The 26,183-nt window shown below is 45.1% G+C and overlaps 4 protein-coding genes across 8 annotated transcripts; 2 read left to right on the top strand and 2 right to left on the bottom strand.

Moving 5' to 3' along the window:
* Positions 1-51: 51 nt before the first annotated feature.
* LOC136475825 (uncharacterized) lies at positions 52-11,234 on the top strand. 2 transcript variants are annotated; one of them, XM_066473457.1, is made up of 3 exons: positions 52-155; positions 255-9,460; positions 10,845-11,234. In XM_066473457.1, exons 2-3 carry the CDS (start codon positions 8,213-8,215, stop codon positions 11,004-11,006), a joined length of 1,410 nt encoding a protein of 469 aa, XP_066329554.1. In that variant the 5' UTR covers positions 52-155; positions 255-8,212; the 3' UTR covers positions 11,007-11,234. The 2 variants fall into 2 exon arrangements, with proteins under 2 accessions (XP_066329554.1, XP_066329553.1); XM_066473456.1 differs by having other exon boundaries at positions 78-9,460.
* A 257-nt stretch (positions 11,235-11,491) lies between these two features.
* On the bottom strand, positions 11,492-13,461 carry LOC136475824 (uncharacterized). The gene is made up of 2 exons (XM_066473455.1): positions 13,053-13,461; positions 11,492-11,853 (listed from the first exon to the last, which is right to left on the bottom strand). Exon 1 carries the CDS (start codon positions 13,361-13,363, stop codon positions 13,088-13,090), a length of 276 nt encoding a protein of 91 aa, XP_066329552.1. The 5' UTR covers positions 13,364-13,461; the 3' UTR covers positions 11,492-11,853; positions 13,053-13,087.
* Positions 13,462-13,535: 74 nt separating this feature from the next.
* LOC136475823 (putative clathrin assembly protein At5g57200) lies at positions 13,536-17,227 on the top strand. 4 transcript variants are annotated; one of them, XM_066473452.1, is made up of 15 exons: positions 13,537-13,979; positions 14,092-14,161; positions 14,258-14,355; positions 14,463-14,601; positions 14,696-14,796; positions 14,959-15,051; positions 15,150-15,200; positions 15,296-15,361; positions 15,444-15,509; positions 15,612-15,692; positions 15,802-15,873; positions 15,944-16,099; positions 16,198-16,276; positions 16,428-16,543; positions 16,657-17,227. In XM_066473452.1, the coding sequence occupies exons 1-15, from the start codon at positions 13,899-13,901 to the stop codon at positions 17,095-17,097; spliced, it is 1,710 nt and encodes a 569-aa protein (XP_066329549.1). In that variant the 5' UTR covers positions 13,537-13,898; the 3' UTR covers positions 17,098-17,227. The 4 variants fall into 4 exon arrangements, with proteins under 4 accessions (XP_066329551.1, XP_066329549.1, XP_066329547.1 ...); XM_066473450.1 differs by having other exon boundaries at positions 13,538-13,979; positions 14,696-14,823; XM_066473451.1 differs by having other exon boundaries at positions 13,540-13,979; positions 14,696-14,823; positions 15,947-16,099.
* A 343-nt stretch (positions 17,228-17,570) lies between these two features.
* Positions 17,571-23,053, bottom strand: LOC136471200 (glycosyltransferase BC10-like). Its single transcript, XM_066468941.1, has 11 exons — positions 22,915-23,053; positions 21,825-22,329; positions 21,602-21,700; positions 20,488-20,588; positions 20,332-20,403; positions 19,841-19,931; positions 19,620-19,700; positions 19,000-19,056; positions 18,788-18,910; positions 18,656-18,694; positions 17,571-18,108 (listed from the first exon to the last, which is right to left on the bottom strand). The coding sequence occupies exons 2-11, from the start codon at positions 22,197-22,199 to the stop codon at positions 17,980-17,982; spliced, it is 1,167 nt and encodes a 388-aa protein (XP_066325038.1). The 5' UTR covers positions 22,200-22,329; positions 22,915-23,053; the 3' UTR covers positions 17,571-17,979.
* Between the last annotated feature and the right edge of the window lie 3,130 nt (positions 23,054-26,183).

The raw sequence follows: 26,183 nt of genomic DNA, 5'->3' as shown, positions 1-26,183 counted from the left end.
CAGCAGTATTTTTAGCCATGACTTATAAACCAATTCAGTCGAAACGTGTAATTGGCCGCCTGTTGTGCTATTAACAAAAGCCGATTTTATTTTATTACACACACATACACACTCATGTGGTCTAGGATGATGCTGTGGTGGGGGCCAAGGCCAAGGTATTGGCTGGATATTTTCTTTTGCTAATTGTGTGCCTAATGCGTACACATCAACGTTGTTAATCGGGACTAAACCCACATGTGGACCGTGTGTGCTAGCTTCGGCGGCAAGAAGGTCTTCTGGATGCTTTGCTCTCTCAACCATGATTTTTAAAGGGGAGAAGAAAAGGGTCGCTGTCGGCTGTCATCCAGGAGTTCTCACCGACCGTCCAGCCTTCTCTCGATCCCCTGGCCGCTCGTTTGGAGGTAGTGGTTGCGGCGTGGGCCTTCGAATTTCATATTATTACTAGGGCACGGTGAACCGGTACACGCCTCGTGGAATCGTTCGAAAGCGGTGAGGTGCAGTGCACCACAGGAACGGCCACTGCTCGTCTCTGAGTTCTGAGAACGCGTGGGCGTGCGCAGGGCGGTAAGCGTGGAATCACCCGCCTGCCCGGACGCGTCGTGCACGGGGTCTCGTGCAGTGGTGGTCGGGGGACGGACTCCCCAACCCGAAGGCTGGCCGCCCGCGCTGTCGGCCCGGGAGCCACACGACTCGAGACGGCGAACGCGTCGACAAATCGCCATCGCGCGCCGCGTGCGTGGCCACTGTCCAGTGGCGAGACCGACCGAGACCGAGTCTCGTGCGCGAGCCTGCGGCAGACACCAGACGGCCAGCGGAGCGATGCGGGGACCGCCGGCGTGACTGGCTTCGCTCTGGTCCAGTCCGGGAGGCCGCACGCGCCAACCAAGCCAACCGCCCAGCCCCCCACCTCAGCCCAGATATATCAAGTTCATTTAGCGTGCATCCTCAGCCCACGTACAGTAACATATTCGGCCTCATTTCTATATTTTTTAAAGTTGTTTTTTATAAGAATAAATGTCTACAAGTAAAAAAAAATCTGTAAATATAATCTTTTGTCGTCGATTGGGTCGGCGGTATTCAATTCCCGCCGATTAGAGTCACGGTAAAAAGTACTACAGGCTACGGAAGGCCTTTTCCGTAGAACAACAACGTACTCGATACCGCTGGTATAGAAGTAGTGGCAACATTGGACAAGATAGTTGTAGAATAAATAAATATATTAGTTTTCAAATGGAGTTAAATGAAGACAAATTTTATAGAAAATGATGAATTCTAAAAATTCTTAGTTGATGACTTTTTCATTTGAGATTGATTAGGAGCTCAGATATATATTATATTAAGTTCTCAAATCTTGAAATTCAAATTTACAAATGTTTCAAATGACCTTGGATCAAGGCGCACACTGTATCAAAGTTGTAGTGCTCGGCGATATTTAAAACTTCATAGTTGAATTTTTTCACTATTATTTAGGACCTAAAATATTCAATACAATATTTGTACATGTCTCATATGGTTTTTTAGACTATTCCATGTGTGCCACTAGTAACTAACGGTGTCAGTCACGAAGTTAACAAGGTTTTTAAGCGTGTTTACTAGACCGAGGGCCGTGCATTGGTAGTGCGATAGTAAAGCCAGTTGCACGATACACCTTATGGTCTTATTATAAAAAAAACTCGACCCGCGGGGTCTATGATAGCCCTCCCTCCTGGACAGAAGATATTCTCATACATGTTGAGAAAACCCCCGAACTCCTGCCCCCCTCCTCCATACACAGCGACACCATGGCTCCAGTGAGACTGGGCTGGTCTTAGACCTGTGCTTTGCGTATTATTGTCGGGGACCAAATACTGCGGTACCCAAAGAGGATGAGCTAATAACCATCAAACGTTGATGCTTCCGAACATACAAGAACGCAACTACATTTCTTGCCCAACGACCGAAGGTTGGCTCCGCCTCGCCCGACCCCCGAGGGCTGGACTCTGCCTCGCACAACGTCTGGGTGCAGACTCCGCCTCGCCCGACAGCTGAGGGCAGGCTCCGCCTCACCCGACGTCTGGGGCAGACTCCGTCTCACCCGATGTCCGAGGGCTGGCTCCGCCTCGCTCGACCCTCGATGGCTGGACTCCGTCTCTCCCGACGTCTGGGGGCAGACTCCGCCTCGCCAGACGAATGAGGGCTGGCTCCGCCTAGCCTGACGTCTAGGGGCAGGCTCCGCCTCGCCCGACGTCCGAAGGCTGGCTCCGTTTCGCCCGACGTCCGAGGGCTGGCTCCGCCTCGCCCGACGTCCAGGGGCTAGGCTCCGCCTCACCCGACGTCTAGGGGCAGACTCCACCTCGCCCGACATCTGAGGGCAGACTCCGTCTCGCCCGACGTCTGAGGGCAGACTCCGCCTCGCTCGACGTCTGGGGACAGACTCTGTCTCGCCCCGACATCTATGCTCTACTCCTTCATAACGACGTGTGCAGATAAGGCGGGGCGTTAAAGTCAACCGCAATACCGAGGACTATACCCTGGACGCCCGCAGAAAGGTACCGTCAGGATATGACAAGACAGGCACTTTAAGCCCTTGCAGGCATGTTAGAGCCCAAACAGCGTTGTGGGCGCCGACATTTGTCTTACAGTATTATGGGCGCCGGCATTTGCCCTCGGACACGAATCCTGACGGGGACATACGACAACCACTACGGTCTAGGAGGAAACTTATATCATCTATAGTAACGAACGTGGGGCCTCTACGTCGTCTGCTCCCCGTAGGGTCGTGATTCGGCGCCCTGGTGCGTCGCACCGCCCGTCGGGGCAGGATAGGACGTGATCACTTGCTGAACGAAGCCAGAGCATAGCCCTATCAGGATTAGTGGACATGCTATCCCTGGCACTGTCTGCCGTGTCAGGGGGACTCGCTTAGAGGAAAAGGAGGACTCAGCATCGTTGAAGGATCTCCTTGGCCTCTGGTTTTTCTTCCTTCTCCTATTTGTAAATCCCTGCTTCCCCCTTGGTCTATAAAAGAAGAAGGTAGGGCACCCCACTAGAGAGACCGATCGATTCAATACATCATACATCACATAACATATAGCTAAGCAGCATCCAAGACCTCAGCACCCGTGCGACATTTCCATCAGAGACTTGGGACCTGTCCCTCTCTCGCCCGTTTATACCCCCTACTATGAACCTTTTGGTGCAAATAACATGAGCAGCAACCACGAACTAGATGTAGGGACATTCTGCCTAAACCAGTATAAACCTTGTGTCTTTTTAGCACATCATCCAGGCCAAACGCGCAATAATACAAATTTACTCGTTGGTGTTTACTCGAAACACCGACAGTTGGTGCGCCAAATAGGGGACCTTTGCGCATTCTGACATTAACATCAGGCCATGGATGGTTAGCCATGGTATCAGCTAGGTCCCAGGTGCACACTTGCGCTTTGGGGACTTGGACTTTGTCATCACGGTGGGAGGAGAGTTGGCGTTGGCTCACGACACCATCCAACCTCTCCCCTCCATTGGCCTCAACTACGAGAGGCTTGAGCGCCAGCTCGGTGTCTCCCTGGGACCCCAGCAGTCCAGGGATGACCAGTGCCGCCTCACCTTTTCCAATGCCAATAGCATGGCATGGCTCGCCGGAGGAGAACCTCTCTCTCCGAAATGCCACATACGAAGCGCCCCGACAGTGCTTCCATTCGGTCTTCGCAGCGCTGCGGCGATCGTTAGCCACCTTGCGGCACGACGCATGGTTCCGCCGCCCATGAATGATGAATTCGTGGGGGTGATCGAATATGTCACGGAATCTCTCCATGACCTCCTTGTAGAGGAGCCAGGGTCACACAAGATGAGGATCACACAAGCCATGAGCAATCCACTAGAGTACCTTTTGGCGCTCTACCGGAGAAAGGTCAAGAACCCCTCACAATCACCACGATCGGAGCCGGAGACAATCACCACCTCCGCTCGACGATCCTCGCTGCTCTAAGCCGTCTAGGTGGCGGCAACTACCAAGAGTAACAAGCGAAATCTGCAGCGAAACACGATCACTAAGTGCCTCTAGATGCAATCACTCAAGCAATGCACTTGGATCACTCCCAATCTCACTATGATGATGAATCAATGATGTAGATGAGTGGGAGTCCTTTGGCTAGGCTCACAAGGTTGCTATGTCAATGAAAATGTGCAAAGGTTATTCCTTGAGCCGGCCATGGGGCTATATATAGAGCCCCTATCAAATAGAGCCGTTATACCCTTTCACTGGGCAAAACGCGCTCTGACCGGACGCTCCGGTCATACTGACCGGACGCTGGCTCTCAGCGTCCGGTCGCCCGATGGACGCCACGTGTCATCGCCTTCAAACGCTGTTCGTCAGATTCTAACGGTTATGACGCTGACCGGACGCTCCGGTCAAAACTAACCGGACGCTGAAGCCCCAGCGTCCGGTCGTTTCCAGTAAGCTCCCCGAGGCATGTTTTTCCGACCGGACGCATCCGGTCCACCTTGACCGGACGCAGCCAGCGTCCGGTGCTCAACCCTAGCCTACTATGCCGTCTGACAGCTCGACCGGACGCAGCCTTTCAGCGTCCGGTCGCTGAGTGACCCAGCGTCCGGTCAGTAGACCGACGCCAGCATCATTTCGACCAACTCCATTTCAACTCTAACTTCTTCACCCTTGCTCAAATGTGCCAACCACCAAGAATTTTGCATCCAACGCAATAGAAAATAGACATTTCATTTTTCCAAAAGCGCCGAATGTTAGCATATGTGTTAGCATATTTTCACAAATGTTATCAAGGGTGTTAGCACTCCACTAGATCCTAAATGCATATGCAATAAGTTAGAGCATCTAGTGGCACTTTGATAACCGCATTCCGATACGAGTTTCACCCCTCTTAATAGTACGGCTATCAAACCTAAATGTGATCACACTCTCTAAGTGTCTTGATCACCAAAACAAAATAGCTCCTACAATTTATACCTTTGCCTTGAGCTTTTTGTTTTTCTCTTTCTTCTCTTCAAGTTTAAGCCCTTGATCATCTCCATGCTATCACCATTGTCATGTTATGATCTTCATTTGCTTCTCTACTTAAAGTGTGCTACCTATCTCATGATCACTTGATGAACTAGGTTAGCACTTAGGGTTTCATCAATTCACCAAAACCAAACTAGAGCTTTCACTGGGCCAGGAATTCGACCCACAACACGCACCCCGCACCACTCCATCTAGGCTAGCTTTTGGCCCAGCAAGTGCTGGCCATTGATCTCAAATCTGACGGCAGGGCATGGATCTCGGGCAAATAAAACCGCTCAGCATGGGCTCCACCCGTAACCCTAGTTCATTTGCTCTCTTTCCTTTCTCTCGTGCGCACCGCGTCCTCTCTCTCGCGCTGCATAGGTGTCTGCGGCGGTGGCCATGGTGGCCATCAGCATCGGTGAGGAAGGCAGCCACCGAAGCAAGTCTGGTTCCCCTTCGTCCTCTTCATTTCCCTTCCCTTTCCCCTTCTCTTCCTTAGCACCGCAGTAAAAAATGACCATGACGCGATGGTAGCCCATGACGACCGGAGAAAAGGAAGGTGGCGGCGTGGTTGTGGGGCCCCTCGTCGACGCGAACACTCGCCCTAGGCTTTTTATGCCGCCATCGAGTGACCTAACAGTTGCGCCTTGACCCCGAAGCCCGACGTGTAGGTCGTGCGGTGGCGTGACCTCTCGGCCGGCGACTCGAATCTTCTTCACTCGCGCTGGTGGATACGACGACGTGGTCTGCTTCCTGTGCTACCACGGTGGTGTCTGTGGCGAAAGAGCCCTGGTAGGTACCCTCATCGCTTTGTCCTTCTTCTGCTAGGGTTAGGTCTTAGGGTTCAGGTTTGGCCGGACCCACTGTTCATCTTCCCCGCCTACACTACGTGGGTTAGGGTTTGAGTTCATCTCAAAACCGAGACCCCTTTCCACTTTCATTTCTTCACCCGATTAGGGTTAGGGTTTGTGTCTGGGTCGATCTGAATCAAGCCAAATCGAGCCCTCTTTCTTCTGTTGTTTTATCCGAATTGGATCTCTCACCTCCTTCTAATTGTTGCTACCTCAAACTAGATCTACAAACTAGCAACCTTAGCTCTGGTACCATTGTTGGAATCGAAAACTCTTCTAGGTGTAGATCAGTGAGTTGTTCTTAGATTAATGCATGAATCGAGAGAGGGAGACTTGGTGATGTACTTCATCATACGGCCACGGCGCCACAATGACATGGCCACTGGAGTCGTAGTAGCAGTGTAGTGATGGTACGCGACGACGAGGCGAAATGTAGCTGCTCGGTGGTGGCATTGCAGAGGCGACGGTTAAGTCGGTGGCGGCTTCCCGTCGCTTGCAGCACCCTCTCTTTAGATCGGGTTAGAGTTGGGATAGAGGTGGGGCGTCTAGCGGCTCAGGGAACCTCGACCGTGTGCCCCGGCCCCCACCTCCCTTTTATGGTGTTGTGCGATGGGGGCCCACCAACCAGGGAGCGGTTGGTGCCCCCAATCAGGGCGCGGATCCAAGGGCCCAATTAGCCGTTGGACCAATTGGTGGATATCAAACTAACAGTATCATCACCCAGCCTTGCGCCTATCGTCCCCCACAGCCTTCTCAGGTTTGTGTCATCAAAGCTTCATACACAAATTCATTTAAGAGAAAAGGCTCAATCAGCATCACAGGTAGGTCATATGTATACAAACTTTTTATGTCCAATTGCAACAACTAAATTTTAGCTTTTGAAACCTGGTAGATAATTATTGACATGCAGTGACTCATATATAAGGTGATATCGACTCGTAAAGATTGAAAATTCATCTCGACTTCATCATCGGCTCATATTCAAATCTAAGCATAATGAACTTCAAGGACCTTTCTTGTCTATTTTAGTTTTCAGGGGAAAATAAAATTGATAATAGGATAGCTTTGAATAATAAAGCTCACCATCCCTTGAAGAAGATATATGGGGCAAAAAATTTCGCCGCAGACATCAAGTAATTCAAGCTTCGGTTGAGTTTACTGTGGTACTCTGTGAGGTGCCTGCAAAGTAGCAGACAATTCGCTACATAAAGCACCTATTCATGATAAGATATTTTCACATGATCATCACATCATCTTGATGAAGAATATTTTACTATTGAAATTTTTTAACCCTACATGTGGAACGAATAAAGAAAAATGTGTACCTGCATTCGTGTTTTATAAGCTACAACCGTATATGTATAGAAATACACATATCTACTAAATAATAGAGGCCTTTTATGTTGAATAATGGTCTCTTGTCATCCCTCACACGTGGATTGATCAAACAGTAGGCATATGTTGATTCCTCTATAAACATGACAGAGGGTTTTGGAGTGCGAAGTCACATGGTAAACTACTTGAGTTCCCACATCATTGTTGTGAGTTGCCATTGACTGTGTAATTCTAAAAAAAAAAAATTAAGCATACATTTTCATAGAATTAAGTTTGCATACTATTCCAATAATATGGATGTTTTCTTAATTATCCTATTCAACAATATGACCGAATCATTGGACTGCCAATGAAACATGGAAGCCTTTTGCTCATAGCTGGCAACAATTATTTCGACGTCGTGGGCGCCCCGAGCGAGCACGTGGCAGGCCTGATTTTGCTATATCCACCGAGGAAACCGGACTAAAAAGGATTTTCCTAGGGAATAAAATTGTGTGGATCATGGATCCAAATCTCTCACATGGACCCCTTGCCTTGATGGATGACAGGTGACATCCTAAAACACTCATGTGGTCAACAAATCTATCAATTACATGCTTAAATTTGGTTCCACAAAGTATTACCTTATTTAGATCAGTAGATTAGCCGTGTGATTAATTTCAGATACATATCGTCAATTCAAGAATAGGGAGAGAATTGGACGCGGATGCATGCAATTTAATTCCTTTCCTAGACCCCAATTCATAAGCACCACGAACTCGTTCCAAACCAAACCAAAACAGGTCCGGGCCTGTTATAGTTAGTAGAAGGCCCCAGCAGCCCGCGAAACACACAACTCTCTAGAGCCTGTAAAACAGCTTCCGGCCCATGAGTCCTCCGCATCGCTCACCCAGCCACACCCACGACTCGGCCTCGTGCCCACGAACCCGAACCCGAACCCGAACCCGAACCCACCTGCTCGTGCGACGCCGTCTTCCCCCTTTACCTTCCTTCCCCGGCGACAGAAGCCGACAACCCCAGCCTCGCCATGGACTCTCTCCTCGCCAGCTACGCCTCTTCCGACGAAGACGCCGACGAGGCCCCACCTGCTCCTGCTCCTGCTCCTGCCCTTTCCCCCGCCCCCGCCGCCAGCGGCGCAGGCGGACTCTTCTCCTCGCTCCCGCAACCCAAGTCCGCCCCCGCCCCGCTCTTCTCCTCCCTCCCGGCGCCCAAATCCACCCCGGCGCCGCTCTTCTCCTCTCTCTCGGCTCCCAAATCCTCCCTCTCCCCCGCCCCCGCCCCCGCCCCTACCCCCACCCCCACCTTCTCCTCCATCCCGGCGCCCAAGTCTTCCGGAGGAAACCCTAAGCGCGTCGTCCAGTACCGCCCGCAGCCGATCCGGCAGCCCACAGGCGACAGCTCCGACGAGGACGAGGACGACGCCAAGAAGCGCCGCGCCAGCAACAACGAGGCGCGCTTACCACCCGTGTCGGCTGGCTCGGGGCCCGTGTCCTCGTTCCTCCCGCCGCCGAAGCACTCGCTCGGGCTCGTCGCCGGCTCTGGCGCCGGAGCCAGGAGGTCGGCAATCGATACGGCTGCACCGGAGAAGCCAAATCTCGGCGCTGCCGTACCTTCAAGCTCGGTTGCCAACACAGGAGCCCCGGAAAGGCCCGACAGTGACGCGTCTGATGACGACGATTCGGACAATAGCGGCAATGAGGAGGACATGCCTGCTCCAGAGCTGGAGGAGGAACACCAAGAACAGCAAAGTTTTAGTGCTGCAGCTGCAGAGCAGCAGCAAGGCCATGATGCTGGAGCTGGGAGCACTAGTGGATATGAAGCCTATGCATGGGATCCAAACTACTATGACCAATACGGTGCGAACTATGGCTGGGATCCTAGCGCCAGTGCAAATTATGTGGATGGAACACATTATGCCACTGGCGCCAGTGCAAATTATGCGGATGGAACACATTATGCAGCATATGGAGGAGGGCAAAGTGGAGGGTATGCTAGTTCGCAAGGAGGGGAGCATGGCAGCGGATACGACCATGTTGCGGCAGTGCCATATGGAGTAGATTATACTGGAGGGTATGGTCATGAGGTAGCATCAACCACGTTGCCACTGGTGCAAGAACCAGTACTGCCACCAGAGATGGGTAGGATTGGAGGGAAGAGAGGTAGGAATGATATGCCGGCCCAGATTTTAGAGGTAAATCAAGCAGAGCTGATGAAGAACAGACCAAAGGAGGATAAGTCCAAGCTCACAGGGTTGGCCTTTGGTCCTAGTTATCAGGTACAGATTCATCACTCTTTGCTAATGTTTTCTACTTTTGTTGAGCACCTTTATGCTTTATTAGCTTATTATATGCTTGTGTTTCAATAGCTTAGTGCTAAATCCATTAGATAGAAGTGGGATGGCAAAGCTAGATTATTTGCTCTATTCTCATATTCCTCAAACACCAGAAACTAAAGCTACTCCTGTGTGTCGTGAGCCAGTATCAGATACTGTAGCCCAGTGCTTAATGACACAATCACACAATAGTATTTGTGCAGAAGCAATAATGGGTATGATACTAGTTCCCAAGCAATGATTCTTGAAAAATAGGCACACATATGCCACACTATTTTTATTTTTATTTTCATTGTAATTTTGATTTATCATGAAGCAAATAAAATACTTGACTACCAAAAATCTATGTTAGGTTGTGAAGTCATATTGTCAATGGTTTGATTGCCAGTTCTTAAGTGGAGTAGCCGTAAAATAAAGTTCTTTAGTGGAATAAATGGCTACATTTTGTACTTTAATGAAGTGAAAAATCATTCTATTTGCACATTATTTTATTAAAACGTTTGCCATATGAATAGTTATGCTTGTTAAGCTTGCTTATGGTCATCCAGAATTACAGGCAAATGGTATTTGTATTGTGTCTTACTTTTTTTGGGAGTGATTTCACAGCTTTATGCTTAAGTAAATTTTATTGTCACAAATAAAATGAAAGGGTTGATGCTTTGATCCTACAACCCTTGAAGAGATTTGCACAAATTTAGGAGCAAGGTTAAGTAGCTGGAATCCACCCTTGCTTTGTGGATTATGATACACACAACTCTCAAGGGGTGTAGGGGTGTAGCATGTAACGAAGTATATGTTTCTCCAGCTAACAAGTTGATACGTTTTCCCTCCTATGGGATTTCGGCACATGGAGAAATTGATGATGCACCAAGCCAAACTAGGTTTAGGCCATACAGTATACTCTTGAAATAAGAATAGGCTAAGAGTTTATTTTTGACTTTCTTTAAATTGGTCAATGGACAGAGATTAGCCTTTGTAAAAAAAAAGAATTGGTTTGGTTGCCTGAACAATAAATTCACTTATGAAGTACTCTAGCTAGAAGGTCAGCATGTATCACCCTATGGTTCCACTGTTTCAGTAACGTGTAGTAGTCAGGAAAATATTGATGCACTCCCATACAGTTCTGCAATGGGGACCATGTTTTTGCATATCCAGCATTCCCAAGTAGTACAGCAGTACGCTTGTTTTGCTGAATGACTATAAGAGAGCTCAAAATATTTATGTTCATCATTGTCCATTCAATCCATCCTTTTGCATGAAGAAAATGTACTGTATAAATACATCAATGTTGTTATGGTCCTTACCCAAGATTTCACCTTGTGAACAGCCTGCCCCTTCCGCGAAAGGAAAGCCATCCAAGTTGCATAAAAGGAAACACCAGATCAGTTCTCTGTACTTCGACATGAAGTCAAAGGAGATGGAGCTTGCGGAGAGGCGTTCTAAAGGCATTCTCACGAAAGCAGAAACTCAAGCAAAATATGGCTGGTGAGCATGTAAGAAAAACTCAGGATATCTGTATGGGATCCGTTGAATTGAAATGTGCGGATTGTATGGGATCCGTTGAATTGAAATGTGCGGAATTTTGTTGCAAATTTTGTTGTAACTTTTACGGACTTTGTAAACCCAATGCAAAACAAATAGTTCAATGGTCAGTCAATATCGAGTCAACACTTGTGCTACCCAGCTTTTCTTTTTCTACTTGTGCTCCCAACTTGTATTGTGATGTTGCTATGAATAGTACATACTTAAAAGCATGCAGGTAGTGTACTAGTGTGTCCACTGTCCATCCCAACGGCGATAGGAAGTGATGTAAAAAAATAAAAAAAAATAAAAAAACTGCAATAGGATGTGTTGTAAAAAAATGCAATATGAAGTGTTATAAAAAAATGCGATAGGAATAGGAAGGAACCACGAGGAAATGGCTGCATACATACCAGGTGGTATACTGCTCATTTGAGTTAACAGTCACGTGCAAACCAAAACTGTCATATACATTGGTTTCAATTAGTGAACGCAAAAGTAATAGCTGAAGAGGCATACAACGACGATAACACCACGATGGTTCAGCAATGCAGCCAAATATGACTGAAGTCTGGAGCATATAAATTACAAAAAAGACTTGTACTCAATTACTGAAAACGTTTTTAATCACAATGCATGCACTTTTTAGTTTGAAGTTGCTTATGACAAGATGCTGAGGAACATAACAATAAGCTGGACAGTTTCTTGCTGTCTGGGTACAAAATAAACGATCAAATTAACATGACTCCAGTAGCTCATCAGCAGAAGAAAATAAAAGCCATTAGCCTGAATGGACCCCAGGAAAGCCACCAGTCCTGACACAAATAGAAAGAACAGGTGTCACATAATGGTCTTCAATTGGAAGGTAGAACAAACTTTACATCGATAAACACCCAAGTGGTCAATTAGTAACATCCTAACAGTAACAGGCACAGAAGATGCACAGACAAATGGGCGGAAGACACCGTCTGCGACACAGCACATACAAGGTCTTGCCAAAAACTGTGCATTTTCACGGATATCATAGTCTGGAACATTAACCTCTTATGTCCTTTCTTTTTCAATAAGTCCTTTCTAAGTCACGTTAAGCAAACACTTTTAATCCATTTCGTTGAAGTCAATACCATAGTTGCGAAACCATCCCTCCCAGAATGGAACGACGATATTCACACATAATAAGCAGCATTTAGCGACCACTTTTATTCCATTTCATTGATGTCAATGCCACTGGCTATTTGGCCTATATAAACAGATTTATTTTCTCACTTCAAAAGACACAGAACCTACAGATCAATGGTACATTTGTTGGAAGTGAAACAAAATTCTGGAATCAACTTGCAGGAAATACTGTCTTCATAACGTTTGTTCAACAAGGCAGTAAACCATTTTGCTATCTATCCATTTCACATATCTCTGGATGTTGACTCAAAACTTTTACACTCAACAAGACGAGTAGCACACATTTGAAGTGAATTAAGGAGATAGATCCCTATATTAGGACAAACTAAGCAGGATTTCATTGTTGCACTGTGATATGGCAGTCACACACAATACAGATAAACAAAAAGACAACACTGCGATCAGTAAAAAGATGTGATCGCAAGCCAACAGTTAGATGCAATCCATGAACGCCAAATTTAAATTTGTCTGCATTCAACAACTAATCTTTGCACCCCTTGCAGGCAGAAGAGGTGTGAAGGATATCTCAAAATCTGTAGGGAGATATGCACTATCCGATTTCACATTTCAATTAGGCGTGCACAAACACAGGCAAATAATCATCGCTAACACAAATCACCACAGGCAATTACTAATGACAACAAACAAATTGATCTGTAGCCAGCAGAGCTCTGCACCTAGGCCTACCGCGCTCCAAATGTACAGGGATTGAACCCCTCCATCCAGATGCATATGCAATTAGTCGAGAGCAAGCCGGTCGGAGCGATCCACGTTGGGACAGGCAAGACCGATCGGATCCGATACGGCAGGGTGAGACTGGGAGCCGCAGACTCACCTCCGGCCCTGCCGGCGAGGGACGGGGCGGCGGATCTAGTGCTTCCCGCCGGTCCTCTCCATCTCCTCGAGGTGGGCGAGGTGGGCGCGCTCCCAGGGCAGATTGACGAGGTAGGAGAAGGCCATCCCTCCGAAGCAGACGTGGAAGAGCGGGTCCGGCGAGCTCGTGTCGATGTACTTCTCGATGTAGCGGTCGACGGCCTGGTCAGCGCTCTTCTTGACGTTGTCCCAGGTCAAGCGCGGCTTCAGGTAAGCCGGCACCTCGCGGACCTTCATGCCCCGGATCTCGTTGTACAGCGCACGCAGCGCCATGGCTGATCTCCTCTCGGCTCCGGCTCTCGCTCGCTAGGGTTTGCTCGTCGGCGTGGGTGGGTGGGGCTGCGGAGGAAGGGGAAGGCGAATTTGTTCGAGGAATGGAGAGCTGGGGTTGTTGGGCCGGGCCGGGCTTGTGTTACACTGGTGCAGTTGCTGGGGCACGGGCCGGGCTTGTGTTGACTAGTGCAGTTGCTGGGGCATGGCTTTTTTGGGCCATGAGGCGCACGTGATGCCCAGATGGCAGAGGGGGCGGCGGGCGTCTTCGTCCTCCTCCCTCCCGCGCATACCGGTCCGAGGAGATACAAATGGCGGCAACGCATCTGCCTCTCTTTCTCCCTCTGCTGGAGCACCGCCACCGACCGCAGGCTAAAATTAGCGAGAGAGGTGTGCGGTGGGCAGGCAGGCAGGGTATGGGGGGAAGCAGCAGGGGGTGGCGGCGAGGTGGCATTACCGATTGGAAGAAGGGAGGGAAGAGGAGGCGAGGTGAGGGAGGACGAAGAGGGCGCATTGTGGGTTGGGTGATCACGGCCTGATGGGGTCGTGGCGCAAGGCCTACGGCGCCCTCAAGGACTCCACCACGGTTGGCCTCGCCAAGGTCAACAGCGAATTCAAGGTGAGCCATGGCGATGACGATCCGATTTCTGTGGATTCTAAACTCTCATCATCTGATTTCTGTGGATTCTGAATTCTCAACTGTTTGATGCTCTCTGTTTGTCTGAGAAAAGGAATTGGATATTGCAATTGTGAGGGCAACCAACCACGTCGAATGCCCTCCCAAGGAACGGCACGTTAGAAGTGAGTAGTCATCATGTTCCTCCTTACTCTTGTACATTAATTGAATCTCCACGCCCCCAATTTCTGTGGTATTCTGATCTTCGTCTTGCGACGCAGAAATATTCTTGGCAACCTCAGCAAATTGCCCTCGCGCAGACGTCTCGTACTGCATATATGCATTGTCAAGGAGATTGTCCAAGACAAAGAACTGGATAGTGCGTGCTGTTCCTCGTTGCCAATTACTGATGATTCATCCACTTTGTTCGGTCTCCGTGTGTGGAATTCATCATGCCTTTAATTAACGCATATTCTATGTTTGCAGGTTGCGCTCAAGACATTGATAGTGGTACATAGGCTTCTGAGAGAGGGTGATCCCACATTCAAGGAAGAGTTTCTGACCTACTCATCCAGGGGGAACATTTTGCATATAGCCAATTTCAAGGATGACTCTAGCCAATCAGGTGAGTTCTTGTACATCCTCCTGGGAATTTCTTTAATGTTCCTTCCCTGTGAACTATGAATGATGAATCAATTCATCCATCCTTAATTTGTCAGCTTGGGATTGCTCCGCATGGGTTCGCACCTATGCATTCTTCCTGGAGGAACGGCTCGAGTGCTTTAGGGTTCTCAAATACGACATCGAAACTGAGCGTCTTGTGAGATATCCCCAGACTTCTAGCAAGGTTCTTTTTTTTTGTCTTCTGAAATTTGCTGCACAGCATTTTGATGATATATAGAGATTTTGTCTCTCTTCTTTTTTATTATTAGAGATTTTGTCTTATGACTGCGTACATGTTTTGTAATCCTGACAAAAACAGGCACACAGTAAAACCAGGACCCTACCTAGCCCAGACCTTTTGGAACAGTTGCCTGCACTGCAGCAGCTGCTTTTCAGGGTTGTAGGCGTCCAGGTCTGACATGCCAAACCTCTACTGCTAAGCTTTCTTAAGTTGTTTAAGCTTGTTGAATGTCTGGTGTTCACTAGTTACATCCTTGTTGTCAATTCCAGCCTGAAGGTGCTGCCTGCTCAAATTACCTTATTCAGTATGCTCTAGCCCTGGTAAGCTGCAAACATCTTATTTCTTACAAATTATTCCCCTCTTGTAAGACATTTTTTTTGTTCTAAGTCTCTTATTCAGCTCTTGCATTCCTTAGGTTCTGAAGGAGAGCTTCAAGATCTACTGTTCAATTAATGATGGCATCATCAATCTCGTTGATATGGTAAAGTAGCAATTCTACCACATGAGTTTCTTTGTCGCTGAATCATAATCATAATTTTCTTACTCCGGCTGGTCTGGTCCAGTTCTTCGATATGCCAAAGTATGATGCAATCAACGCTCTGGCAATTTACAAACGAGCTGGCCTGCAGGTGTGTCAGCATTTTTGTGATACTGAATTGAAGCTTAGCATGCCAAGCTTACCAAATAATTCTCAGAAGAAAATAGTTTTGATTTATCAAATTCATTCACAGGCAGAAAACCTTGCTGAGTTCTATGACTTCTGCAAACAACTTGAGCTTGCCAGGACATTCCAGTTTCCTACTCTCAGGCAGGTTAGTTAATTTGTCTCTACATCTTACCGTCTTGATTTAGAGCTGTTATTAGGAAGCTTTAGCTTAAAAGTTGAGTTTAAGTAATGCGCTCATCACTACTGTTCTGCAGCCACCTGCATCGTTTCTTGCAACAATGGAAGAGTACATCAGAGAAGCACCCCGACCCTCAATCAAGAGTGAGGTGAGTGCATCTCCTTTTGAGAAACAAGTACTAGATTTGTTTTGTTTTGTAACTCTTGATGCTCCTAAAGCAGGAGAGCGAGGAGCCGAAGCTACTGACCTATGACGAAGAAGCTCCAGAGGAACCCGAAAATCCAGTGGAAGAGGAGAAAGTAGAACCTGAAGAAGAACCAGAACCTGTGCCTGATCCAGAACCCCACCCACAGCAAACAACTGGGGATCTACTAGTATTCTCCAATCTTTTACCTGATTCATTTCTGCTTAGAAAAACTCTCGTGTACGTTTATCTGAATCGCTTTGTGTTCTTGGGTTTGCGTGAATGCAGAACCTGGATGCAGAGGTGAATCCTTCGATTGCGGAACTCGAAGAAAGCAATGCATTGGCACTTGCTATTGTAGCACCAGGTATCGTATGCACAATTTCGAAGAAAGCACTACTATTGACACAATTGAATACCAAACTATCAAATAATCTTTGATCTGCATTGCTGGCTTGCTGCTATTAAGCGATGAAACGAGAAGGAAATACCAATAGTTTTTCTGGTTTTGCTGGTAGGTGACTACAAGGCGTCAGCAACTCAAAGTATGTTTGATGTCAATTCGTCTGGGTGGGAGCTGGCACTGGTCACTGCTCCAAGCACACATACAAGCCAAGCAGTTCAGACCAACTTGGTATGTACAATCATTGCTCTATAAGCTGCTTTTCAGATATCCACCTTGGGGGGCAAATTCAGAGTAACCCAGAGATAAAATCACTTACAGATAGAATTTCATCTGATCAACAGGCTGGAGGCTTTGATAAGCTGCTACTTGACAGCCTCTATGAAGACGAGGCAAGGAGGCGGCAGATCGCCAGCGTGACCTACACCGGTAGCCTAGGAGCACCCAACCCTTTCGGCGCCAGTGCCAACGATCCGTTCGCCATGTCCAGCAGCTTCGCACCACCGGCTCATGTGCAATTGACACTGATGACTCAGAACCAACAGCAGTACTACCAGGCGCAGCAGTATTTCCAGCCACAGCAGCAGTTTCTCCAGCCACAGCATCAGCAGCAGTACTTTCAGCAGCATCAACAGACGTCGGCAATGCCAACACTAAACATGTACCACCACCAGTATCAGTACTCTGTGCCTCCATCTGGAGCTTCAAACCCGTTTGGTGATCCTTTCAGTGACCTTGCCCCAATGGGTGCTCCTGGAAAACAGAGCAACTCAGTTTTTCTCTGAACTTGTTGCTACTTCTGATCATTAATTGAGTAGGGCAGCAAACCTGTACAGCACGAGTTTCTTCGCTGAGTGGAGGTGTTGTATATTAACTTTTTTTTGCAATATCCAAATCTTGAAATTGACATGGGCCTTGTTTAGATCACCTCCAAATTCAGTTTTTTCACTCTCTCTCCATCACATCAATTTTTAGCCGCTTGCATGGAGCATTAAATGTAGGTAAAAAAAAAAACTAATTGCACAGTTTAGTTGAAAATCACGAGATGAATCTTTTGAGCTTAGTTGGTCCACGATTGGACAATATTTACCAAATAAGACGAAAGCGCTACTATTCATCGGGTTGCAATTTTTTGCAATCTAAACATGGCCATGATTAGTACGAGTTCTATGCTGAATAGTTTTTAGGAACTAGAAGTTTCAGTGTATAATGAAACCATGCTGCCAGACTCATCAGAAGAGTACAACTGTCACTGGAACTCACAACAAGACCAGGTTAAACTATAACGTGTAACTGATTTCATAATCTCTCGTGTCTACAAAAGAATTAACCTTATAATAACAGTAAGAACTGACAAAACCCCTGTTACTCAGGATATGGGAGCTAGGAATCTAAGAATGAGATAGAGAGTGAGGAGAGAGAAAGAAGTGAAGGGCTAACAGAAACATACAGTCATACAGAGGGCACCACGAATGACAGGGAGGGCAGCGTCAATACTAAACAAACAGCACCTCAGCCCTACCAAAGGACTCAGAATTGCATCACTGGCCCTGGATCTGTAACTCTGTGTTAAGCCTCTAAGTATTAATTTCACAATTTACATGAAGCGAAAAAAAAATCCTAGGGGAATCTCCTAGGCCAAATGCCAAAAAAAAATCATGTAGAACTCAAGCCGATGTGTAACTGGAGAATAGCTTCAGCAGGTTGTTCAGAGATTCTGGGTAAAACTTTCTAGCAAAAAGGTAGCATGGTCTTTTTGTTCCATTCCACATACATGGGGTCCGTGTCATAACTTTCTGCAATGAAGAAAAAGCAATACATCAATATTCCATAAAGATGCTACAACACAGCCACGTGTCATCCATCCAAGGTAAGAGTCCATGGGAGAGAACTGGACCCCGGATCCATACAATTTTATTCCGTGTTTTCAAGTTCAAAATCTGCTGAATTATTTGAGCGGGACATTCTTCAGCATGCCAAGTAAGATAGATGCTACGATACAGTATTTTTCAAGTTCAAAATCTGCAGAATTACTTGAGTGGGACATTCTTCCGCATACCAGCTAGCGGTTGGAATCAAGTATCATTTTTAAAGGAGAATTAAGTATTCTAATGCACCATCAAAAAAAGGCTAATCACATGCATTTACTTTGAAACAGGCCTATATTAACTATCCAAATACAAAGGTTGACACCTTGAGTGCAAGGCATATGAAAACATCAAATATTCTTTGGTGTTCTTGTATAACTACAGTAACGCAGCAATCATTACCAAATCCTAGTAAAGAGGTAATAGCAAATTCCTATGTTGTGCTTGAGAGATAAGGAGGAACTGATATGCTTACCTTATCATCACTCGTAATGTGGAAATTCTCATTGACAGACTGCACAAAGTAAGGCAAACAAATCAGTATGAAGCACAATGAGTTGAGGGCAAGTGGGAACATATTTTTTCCAATAGCAAGATAAAGGCATACCGTTATGTTCTTTAAGAGTTGATAGGTAACATCTGCAGCTCTATATGACCTTGGATGCCATTTTCCCTCGGACCAATCAACATGAGTCACTGACCAGTTAGCTATTCCACCAGGATCGACCATCTGAAGATTAAAGCACAACTATACTAAAAAAGGAAAGCAAGGGATCGAGGAGAAAAAAAAGGCAAAGAACAGTGAAAAGAATTACTAACATTGAAGAGGGTTGGCAAATAATGTTCATCAGCAATACAGTTGCGTCCCTCTGCTGGCTGCAAATAACAAAAGCAAAGACATTGCTTAGCTAAAACCAAGTTTTAAGATGTCATGAATTGTTCTAATACGGTTAAACCCATGACAACTGGTTGTAGTAACAAATATATGTAGCATGGACATGATGCTGGTAGCCTGTCATGTGACAATTGGTATGAGATGTAACATACTCAGCTCTGTCAGTTATTAATCAAGCCTGTCTGCTGTAGTTGCACACTAACACAATAAATGAAAAGGGAACTCTCTTTGGGTTTTGTGAGGGTATGCTCAAAGCATACTCCCCTTTTAACTCACTAGCCTCATTGCCAGAAGCAGTTAGAACCACAGGACATAAGTTTTTTCCCCAATTTTCCTAATTTTAGGCCACCTATAAACTACTATACTGAAGTTCCATGATGATATGTCTAAACTGCAGATCTAAAAGAAGTCCTAGCTCTGTTGTCAACTTATTTGTAGTTAGCATACGAAACATAGTGATCATCACCAAGCACTATAAGCAAATATTTGCATAACTTGCATCCAGTTTCATTCAATTAAAGAATACCTATGTGAGGGAACATACCTTGCAGTACAGCTTGAACTTATTGTAGTAAAGGTTGTCTGCCAGAATCAATAAAGCGTGCCTTCGTGTTATAGCAAACCACTACAGCAAGCACAAAAAATTATTCAACAAAAGCATTAAAAAAAATGTGATCACACATCAATATGAACTACCATGTCCTGATTATAAGACGGCAGAATTATGAATACTTTGAAGCACCAATCATTCTATTAAACATGTACCTGGGCACCCTTCCTGAAGTCCCTCTGTTCTATTTCAGGAAGCATTTCCATCGAATACCTTCCAGTTCCATGTGGACCAGGATCGAGGAAGCTGATAACATTGACAAGATCAGAATAAACATGTGAACTTATTTTCATTTCAGTTAATGAAGTTAGATAAAACTGGGATAACTCATTGATTTACTCTTTATTAGAACAAAATGCATATCTTATCTAGGCTATCATTATTACATCATGCATGCATTCCATTTTAGTAACATATGCCAAGAATACCATTGTCCCTGAAAAACAGTGTGTGATAGAACATAGAAGTATTCCTAACTAAAATATAAATAAAATTTACCACAAAAATAGGACTTCAAGTGAATTTGAAATAGGTGTCTCATCAGCAATAGGGGAAATAAGCAGAAGTTTCACTAGTTTTCAAATATACATGTATTCCTGTTGACATAAGAATCGAGAATATAAGTTGTAGCAAGTAGTAATCTTACCAATCAATGAAGCTGACATTGGTTCCCATCAGATAATTATATATGTAATCAAATGTATGTAGTGGAACACAGCTGTCACACAAGAAAAAAGTTTTATTAAATTACTAGCAAAAGAATTGAGAAAAGAGCTCTTTTGCCTGCAAAATCATTTAGAACCTGTCAGAAAGCAAGACGAAAAATTGATTATCAACATCTTCCAATGCATTTGCTAACAGCCTCTTCTCTGCATCAACCATCGAAATCCTCCCCCATAGTACCTACAGTTCAGTGACATTTAAGTGTTACATTCCACAGAAGCAAACATGTAGCAAAAAAATAATAGAATAATGTCAGAGAAAAGGAAGCAACATGGACAAGAAATGGTAAGGATCATTTGTATCAGTGAAACTTTAGAAGACAGGATTCAATGCATTCCATAAAGGCTAAAACAAAAGTTGAAGCTAGATTAAAAGCTTACCCATATTTAAGTCCATTCAATGCAAAAGTAATCTCACTTATAGCCCTCGAAAACTAACACAGCTGCTTTTAGATCATTTCAGTTTCCCCTCACGTATTGGCCTTTCTTTTTCTCTACTCTCAGTGTTATACCATCCAATCTTCCCCTGTCTCACCGTTGTTAACTCCCAGTGCCTTAACAACTAATGGACCTAACTCCATTGTTTCATTTAAATCCCATTGTAGCTTCATAAAGCGTGTAAGAAAAACTCTTAACAATACAGACATTAAAAATAAAGTACTCTATACATGTCAGGCTGAGAAACTTGGTCGCTAAGATGGGCAGCATAAAACCTCTCTTTTTCCTAGGACTGTCTGGGTTGATTTCTGTAATATAGTTAGCAACTTAGCATAATTATGCTCTACTTTAAATAGACATTGTTGAATCACGTGGAATTGAATCTAGAGACTCATCTACACAATGGCAGCCTTAGACAGATAGGCTCTACTAAAGTTTCTGGCAACAAAATGGTCGATCTATTAGTGTTATAAATGTCCACTAAAAGGACAATATGAAGAAAAAATGATGCACCATTTTCTGTTCTTTTTTAGCAGAGGTAAACCCTGCTTTTATAGAAAGCATATAAGAGTACAAACAATGTTTAAACTCACACAAAAGCTACGGCTGGGGTTACCAGCTTACAAGATTCGCACGCCAGAAGGACAGGAAATGCAACATTTTCTTCTTCCTCAACAATCACAAGAATGGTCAAGGCATGATTACATGTTTACAGATAAAGCAAACTAAAGCACTTGTAAAGGGGTGAGGGAGTACCTTTTCACTGTGAATTTCGCGCCCAACAAACAGAGAGCTAGAATGTACAGGTTTTTCACGAGATGCATGGATATAGATGGAATATCGACCATCATGACCCTGTGCAAAGAATTTCGAGCAAACTAAATAAACTATTACAAAATGGTGACGGTACAGCAGACATAATACAAACTTCATATTTATTAACTCCAAAATTAGATGATGGGTATATTAAGAACCACACCTGTAAAAATTTCTCCCACAACCTCTCAAAAGGCAATGTACCTGGTGTCAAGAACATAAAGGCAATCTTTGGGTTCTTTGACACAGCCATAGGCATCGAAAGAAGATCCCTAATAACCACTGATGAAACTATCTCTTCATCAGTTTTCTCCCGAGCAACAGCAGGTAGCCAATCCTTGAACGGAGTACAGACACTCGAAGCAAAGAAGTAGCATGCGGAGTAGCGTCGTGGTGGGTAGACATAGGCCCCCATAAGGGCAACACAAACCAATGACAATAGCACTATGATCCACATGGGCTTCTTAGCAGTGCCTCGGTGGCGCGGAGGGGGCATGGCTGTCATGTCCTTGCTGCTCCGCCCCCACACCTGTTTCATCTCCTTGCCATTGACAAATCACAACATATGCCTTGTGGTGACAGCCTCCACCAATAATACAATACTACATGCCACGCAGTAACCTGTAACCAAGGTGAAGTACGTTGTGCCCCAGAGTTGCCTCTTTTTTCTGCAATGCAAGGTACCCACAGCGTTAATCCACGAACTGGGAAAGCTCCAAGTCACGCCACTATCAAAAACAGCAAGCAAATTGTGATGCAATACTACAAGCCTATAGCACATCACCCCTCTACTACAACCTACGAGATCTGCTACTTGTCTTACGTCGGTTTAACACGATTCGAACGGCCAAAACCAATAGTTCCAAATCGTTTAACTGTCCCATCGATCAGAACAACAAAAACAGTTGGCGATCCCCCTTGCACAAATCAAATCATACCCACAATAGAAGGTGGACGAGTCCAAACACTTGGCACCCAAAAGTCAACTCCTAGCTACATCCCACGCTGCCAACAGCAACACGCTCCGCGTTCCAAATCCAAACCCAGGCATGACCACCCCAAACGAACCAAATCAAACGCTCAAGCTGAAATCGCCTCGATAATTCACGCGAAAACCGAAACGCCACGACCAAGACACACAGGAGCAAGCATGAAGCCTCTACAGAACGAAACCGTCCCCGGAGCACCCCCCAGCCAATGCGAGGAGGGTAGCAGGAGGGCCTGGTCGAGCTCAACCGTCGCGTGAAACTTACCCTGGCCCGGGCGTGCTGCAGCGCGAGGAGCGGTGAATCCGGCGGGGTGCGTCCCGGGGCGCAACGGGCGGCGGGATCTGGTGCCTGCCGCCGGCGAGATCGGGCTAGGGCTCGCGCGCGGCGGTGGGGTGTGTGTGTGTGTGTGTGGGGGGGGGGGGGGGGGGGGGGGGGGGGGGGGGGGCGACGAGGTGGAGGTGGTGGTAGTGGAGGCCTCTGAGGGGAAGGGGAGAGGAAGGAGAGGGATTTAAGCAGTGGGATTAATTAACGGCAGAGTGGATTTAACTATTCTGTTAAGGCGTGGCTTATGGCTAGCCCCCACGGGCGGGTTACACACGGTTTTTTATCGACTGTGGCTTTAAAATCTCCTGCCCAATATTTCTATATTTATATCTGTACCTCTGTCTCTGCATCTGTATCTATATCTATATCTATAGTTATTTTTTTCGTCCATCCATTTTTTTTCGTCCACATCTCTCTAACTACCGATAGTTGAGTTTCTTCCATCTGAACTTATATATATAACCCGTGCTCATATGAATTAGAATAGCTCTTGTCTAGCATGATACAGGGTCCGATTACAAAATATATTGTGTTATGTATGATCTATGCTTAACCAAAGATTCCATACTCATGCGCAAAAGCAGTCCATACCCAATACGATTACTATATAAAAACATTCGATTGCTATATGTAGTAAATTTGTTTTTTTTTCCTTTTCATATTCTGTTCAGCCTTTTATGTTTTTTTACTATCTCCGATCAGCCGATCCGTTTTTCATTTTCATATTCGTTTCATTTTTTTCCTGATTTTCTCTTTTTGTTTTTTCTTCTCTTTTTTTTTTCTTTTTTTCTCTTTTTTGGACTATCAGGTCCGTTTCATGCCATTTCTCTTATTATTTTGCATGTCATTTTGTTTTCCCGATTCTCTCATGATTTTTCTTATAAACATAAAAATAAATAATAAACACAATATTATGGATCTTTGATCCTTCGTCCTTCCCTAATCCTTAATAATTAAATATTCCTACTACTAAATTATTGATGTAATTTGATTAAGAATAAAAATTATTTTTATTATAACCTAGATCAGCTAATGGTCTAATTAATTAAATCATGAATAGAAATCTTTGACAGTTCATTGTCCAATCTAACTGGGAAGCGATAACGGGGTTGCGCCGCCAGCAGATGTGGCGTCGCGAGAGGCGGTGGCGACTGGGCGCCTAGACGGCCACGAGGACCTGTTTGGGGTGGAGAGGCGAGCAGAGAAGGCGAAGGGTGGGGAGCAAGTGGCGGACATCGACAGCAGCAACAGCGAAGCAGGCGTAGATGCTAGGGCCCCGCCCTAGTGAGCGAGGCGGGATGTTGCAGGGATTCTTTTCTGCTAAACTTTTCCCCTAATTAAATATGTTTATATATTTAATTCAAAACAATACATGTTTATATATTTCTACTTATTTTGCACGATATAAGGAATTTGCTAATTTGGCTGGTGTTGGTATTTATTAACATGTCACTTGTTTTAGTAGCCACCTAATGAATGTCTACATCTCTTAATATTACTTTACCAGGTTGTCATCCCTAGTAATTATGCCAGAGATGCTTGTTGGTACTACTTAGCATTACTACTAGAATAATACTAAGTAGTTCTTTATTATTTTATGTGACTAGGAAGAATATATATAAAAGGGATCTGCAAGCGCACCAATAATATATCATTGTAGCACTTCACCCGGGAGTATTCCAAATATTGTTATTTAAATTTTTGCCATAGAGAAGGTCTGGCAAGGACATGTGTTGATAACTTATGTTATTATTGGAGAAGTAAACCATAACCAATATTCTACTCATAACAGGGGTAAGTCAAGAGGTAAATATATATATGAATGGTGCATAATAACTAATCTTTGATCACTCAGAGTACTTCTTTCTAAGGAATTAACATGGTTAAGTAGAATATTAGAGGAATAGTTCCTAAGTCATTCTTAATTATAAGTCAAAACATACATTGATTAGTACAATTACACTTAGTAATCATGGCTAAGATCAACTTCATATCTACACTTAAGGGATATTACTAAGGAAGATTAAGAACATAGCTTGTCTTCCTTTGTAACTAGATTCTACTTGTCCTATATTCGGGGAGTGGACTACAAAAGACTCAACGGGAGTGTCACATCCGCGATCTACCACATGACCAGAAATATAGGGTGCATCCGTAGGTAAACAACGTATAAGCACCACGCTTACACAATATCGACCACTCACCCCGTGTACACCAGAGCGAGCGCTATACAAACTTATGCATGAATATATTGATAATCCAACTATACTAAACATATAATCAAAGTAGACAATGAACATGATAACTAGGAACATAAACGATATGAATAATAATATCATAACAATTGTAGCAAACATATAAAAGTAATAAGAGATACAAAAGAGAGAGGGGTACAAAGATTATACCAAACCACGCTCTTGACACGATCAAGAATCCAAGCAAAACATGCTTGCCTCCCACTAGACCTAGCCTAACTAGATATGCCCTAGAATATGATGGAGCTTTGAGAATGATTACAGTTTCTGTCTTCTCAAATAACTTATATCTTAGGGGGTGGCAGGGAGTAGTATATATAGGCCAGAGCGTCAATCCTGAGCCATCGAATCAAACTGACTTGAATAAACGACATAGATGCAATCCTTAAGGTAGTGGAGAACCGATGTAGCGAGGCGAAGGCTGACAGGTGGGGCCTCAGACCGGCGGGCCCCACCTGGCGGCCTCTCGCCCTCCGCTTCGGTGTGGTGTTCTCTGGAACCTTCTAGAGTTGTTTATCCCGCAGATAATCATGATTAAGTCTGACATCTAGGTCCACCTTGATGGTTTTTTAGATAAACCCTGTAGAAAATACAGATTCACCAAAACTCATAGAATTTGTTAGTTTAAACCCCTAGACTTTTGTTAGTGATCATATTTATGCCCTTATACATGTTATATTGATAGTTTATAATGTTTGTTAACTACCGTCAACAAACTCTCCCAAGCTTAACCTTTGCTAGTCCCTTAGCAAAGCTAAATTCAGTAAATAGACTAGGAGTTTTAAGATTTTTGAAAACATTGAAGCAACTCCTCAAAGGTACACATGCGTTCAAACAAAAATTCTCCTCCAGATTAGAATGAACCGATTTGATTTTCAAACTTACTCATATTACCTTCAACCATGAGGCTTCTTAACCTTCACTTGGGTCTTTAGCAATTGAAAGACAGAACAA

The sequence above is a fragment of the Miscanthus floridulus genome, chromosome 8, assembly GCF_019320115.1.
Source record: "Miscanthus floridulus cultivar M001 chromosome 8, ASM1932011v1, whole genome shotgun sequence".
Classification (NCBI taxonomy): domain Eukaryota; kingdom Viridiplantae; phylum Streptophyta; class Magnoliopsida; order Poales; family Poaceae; genus Miscanthus; species Miscanthus floridulus.
This window is presented reverse-complemented; position numbering and strand designations above follow the sequence as displayed.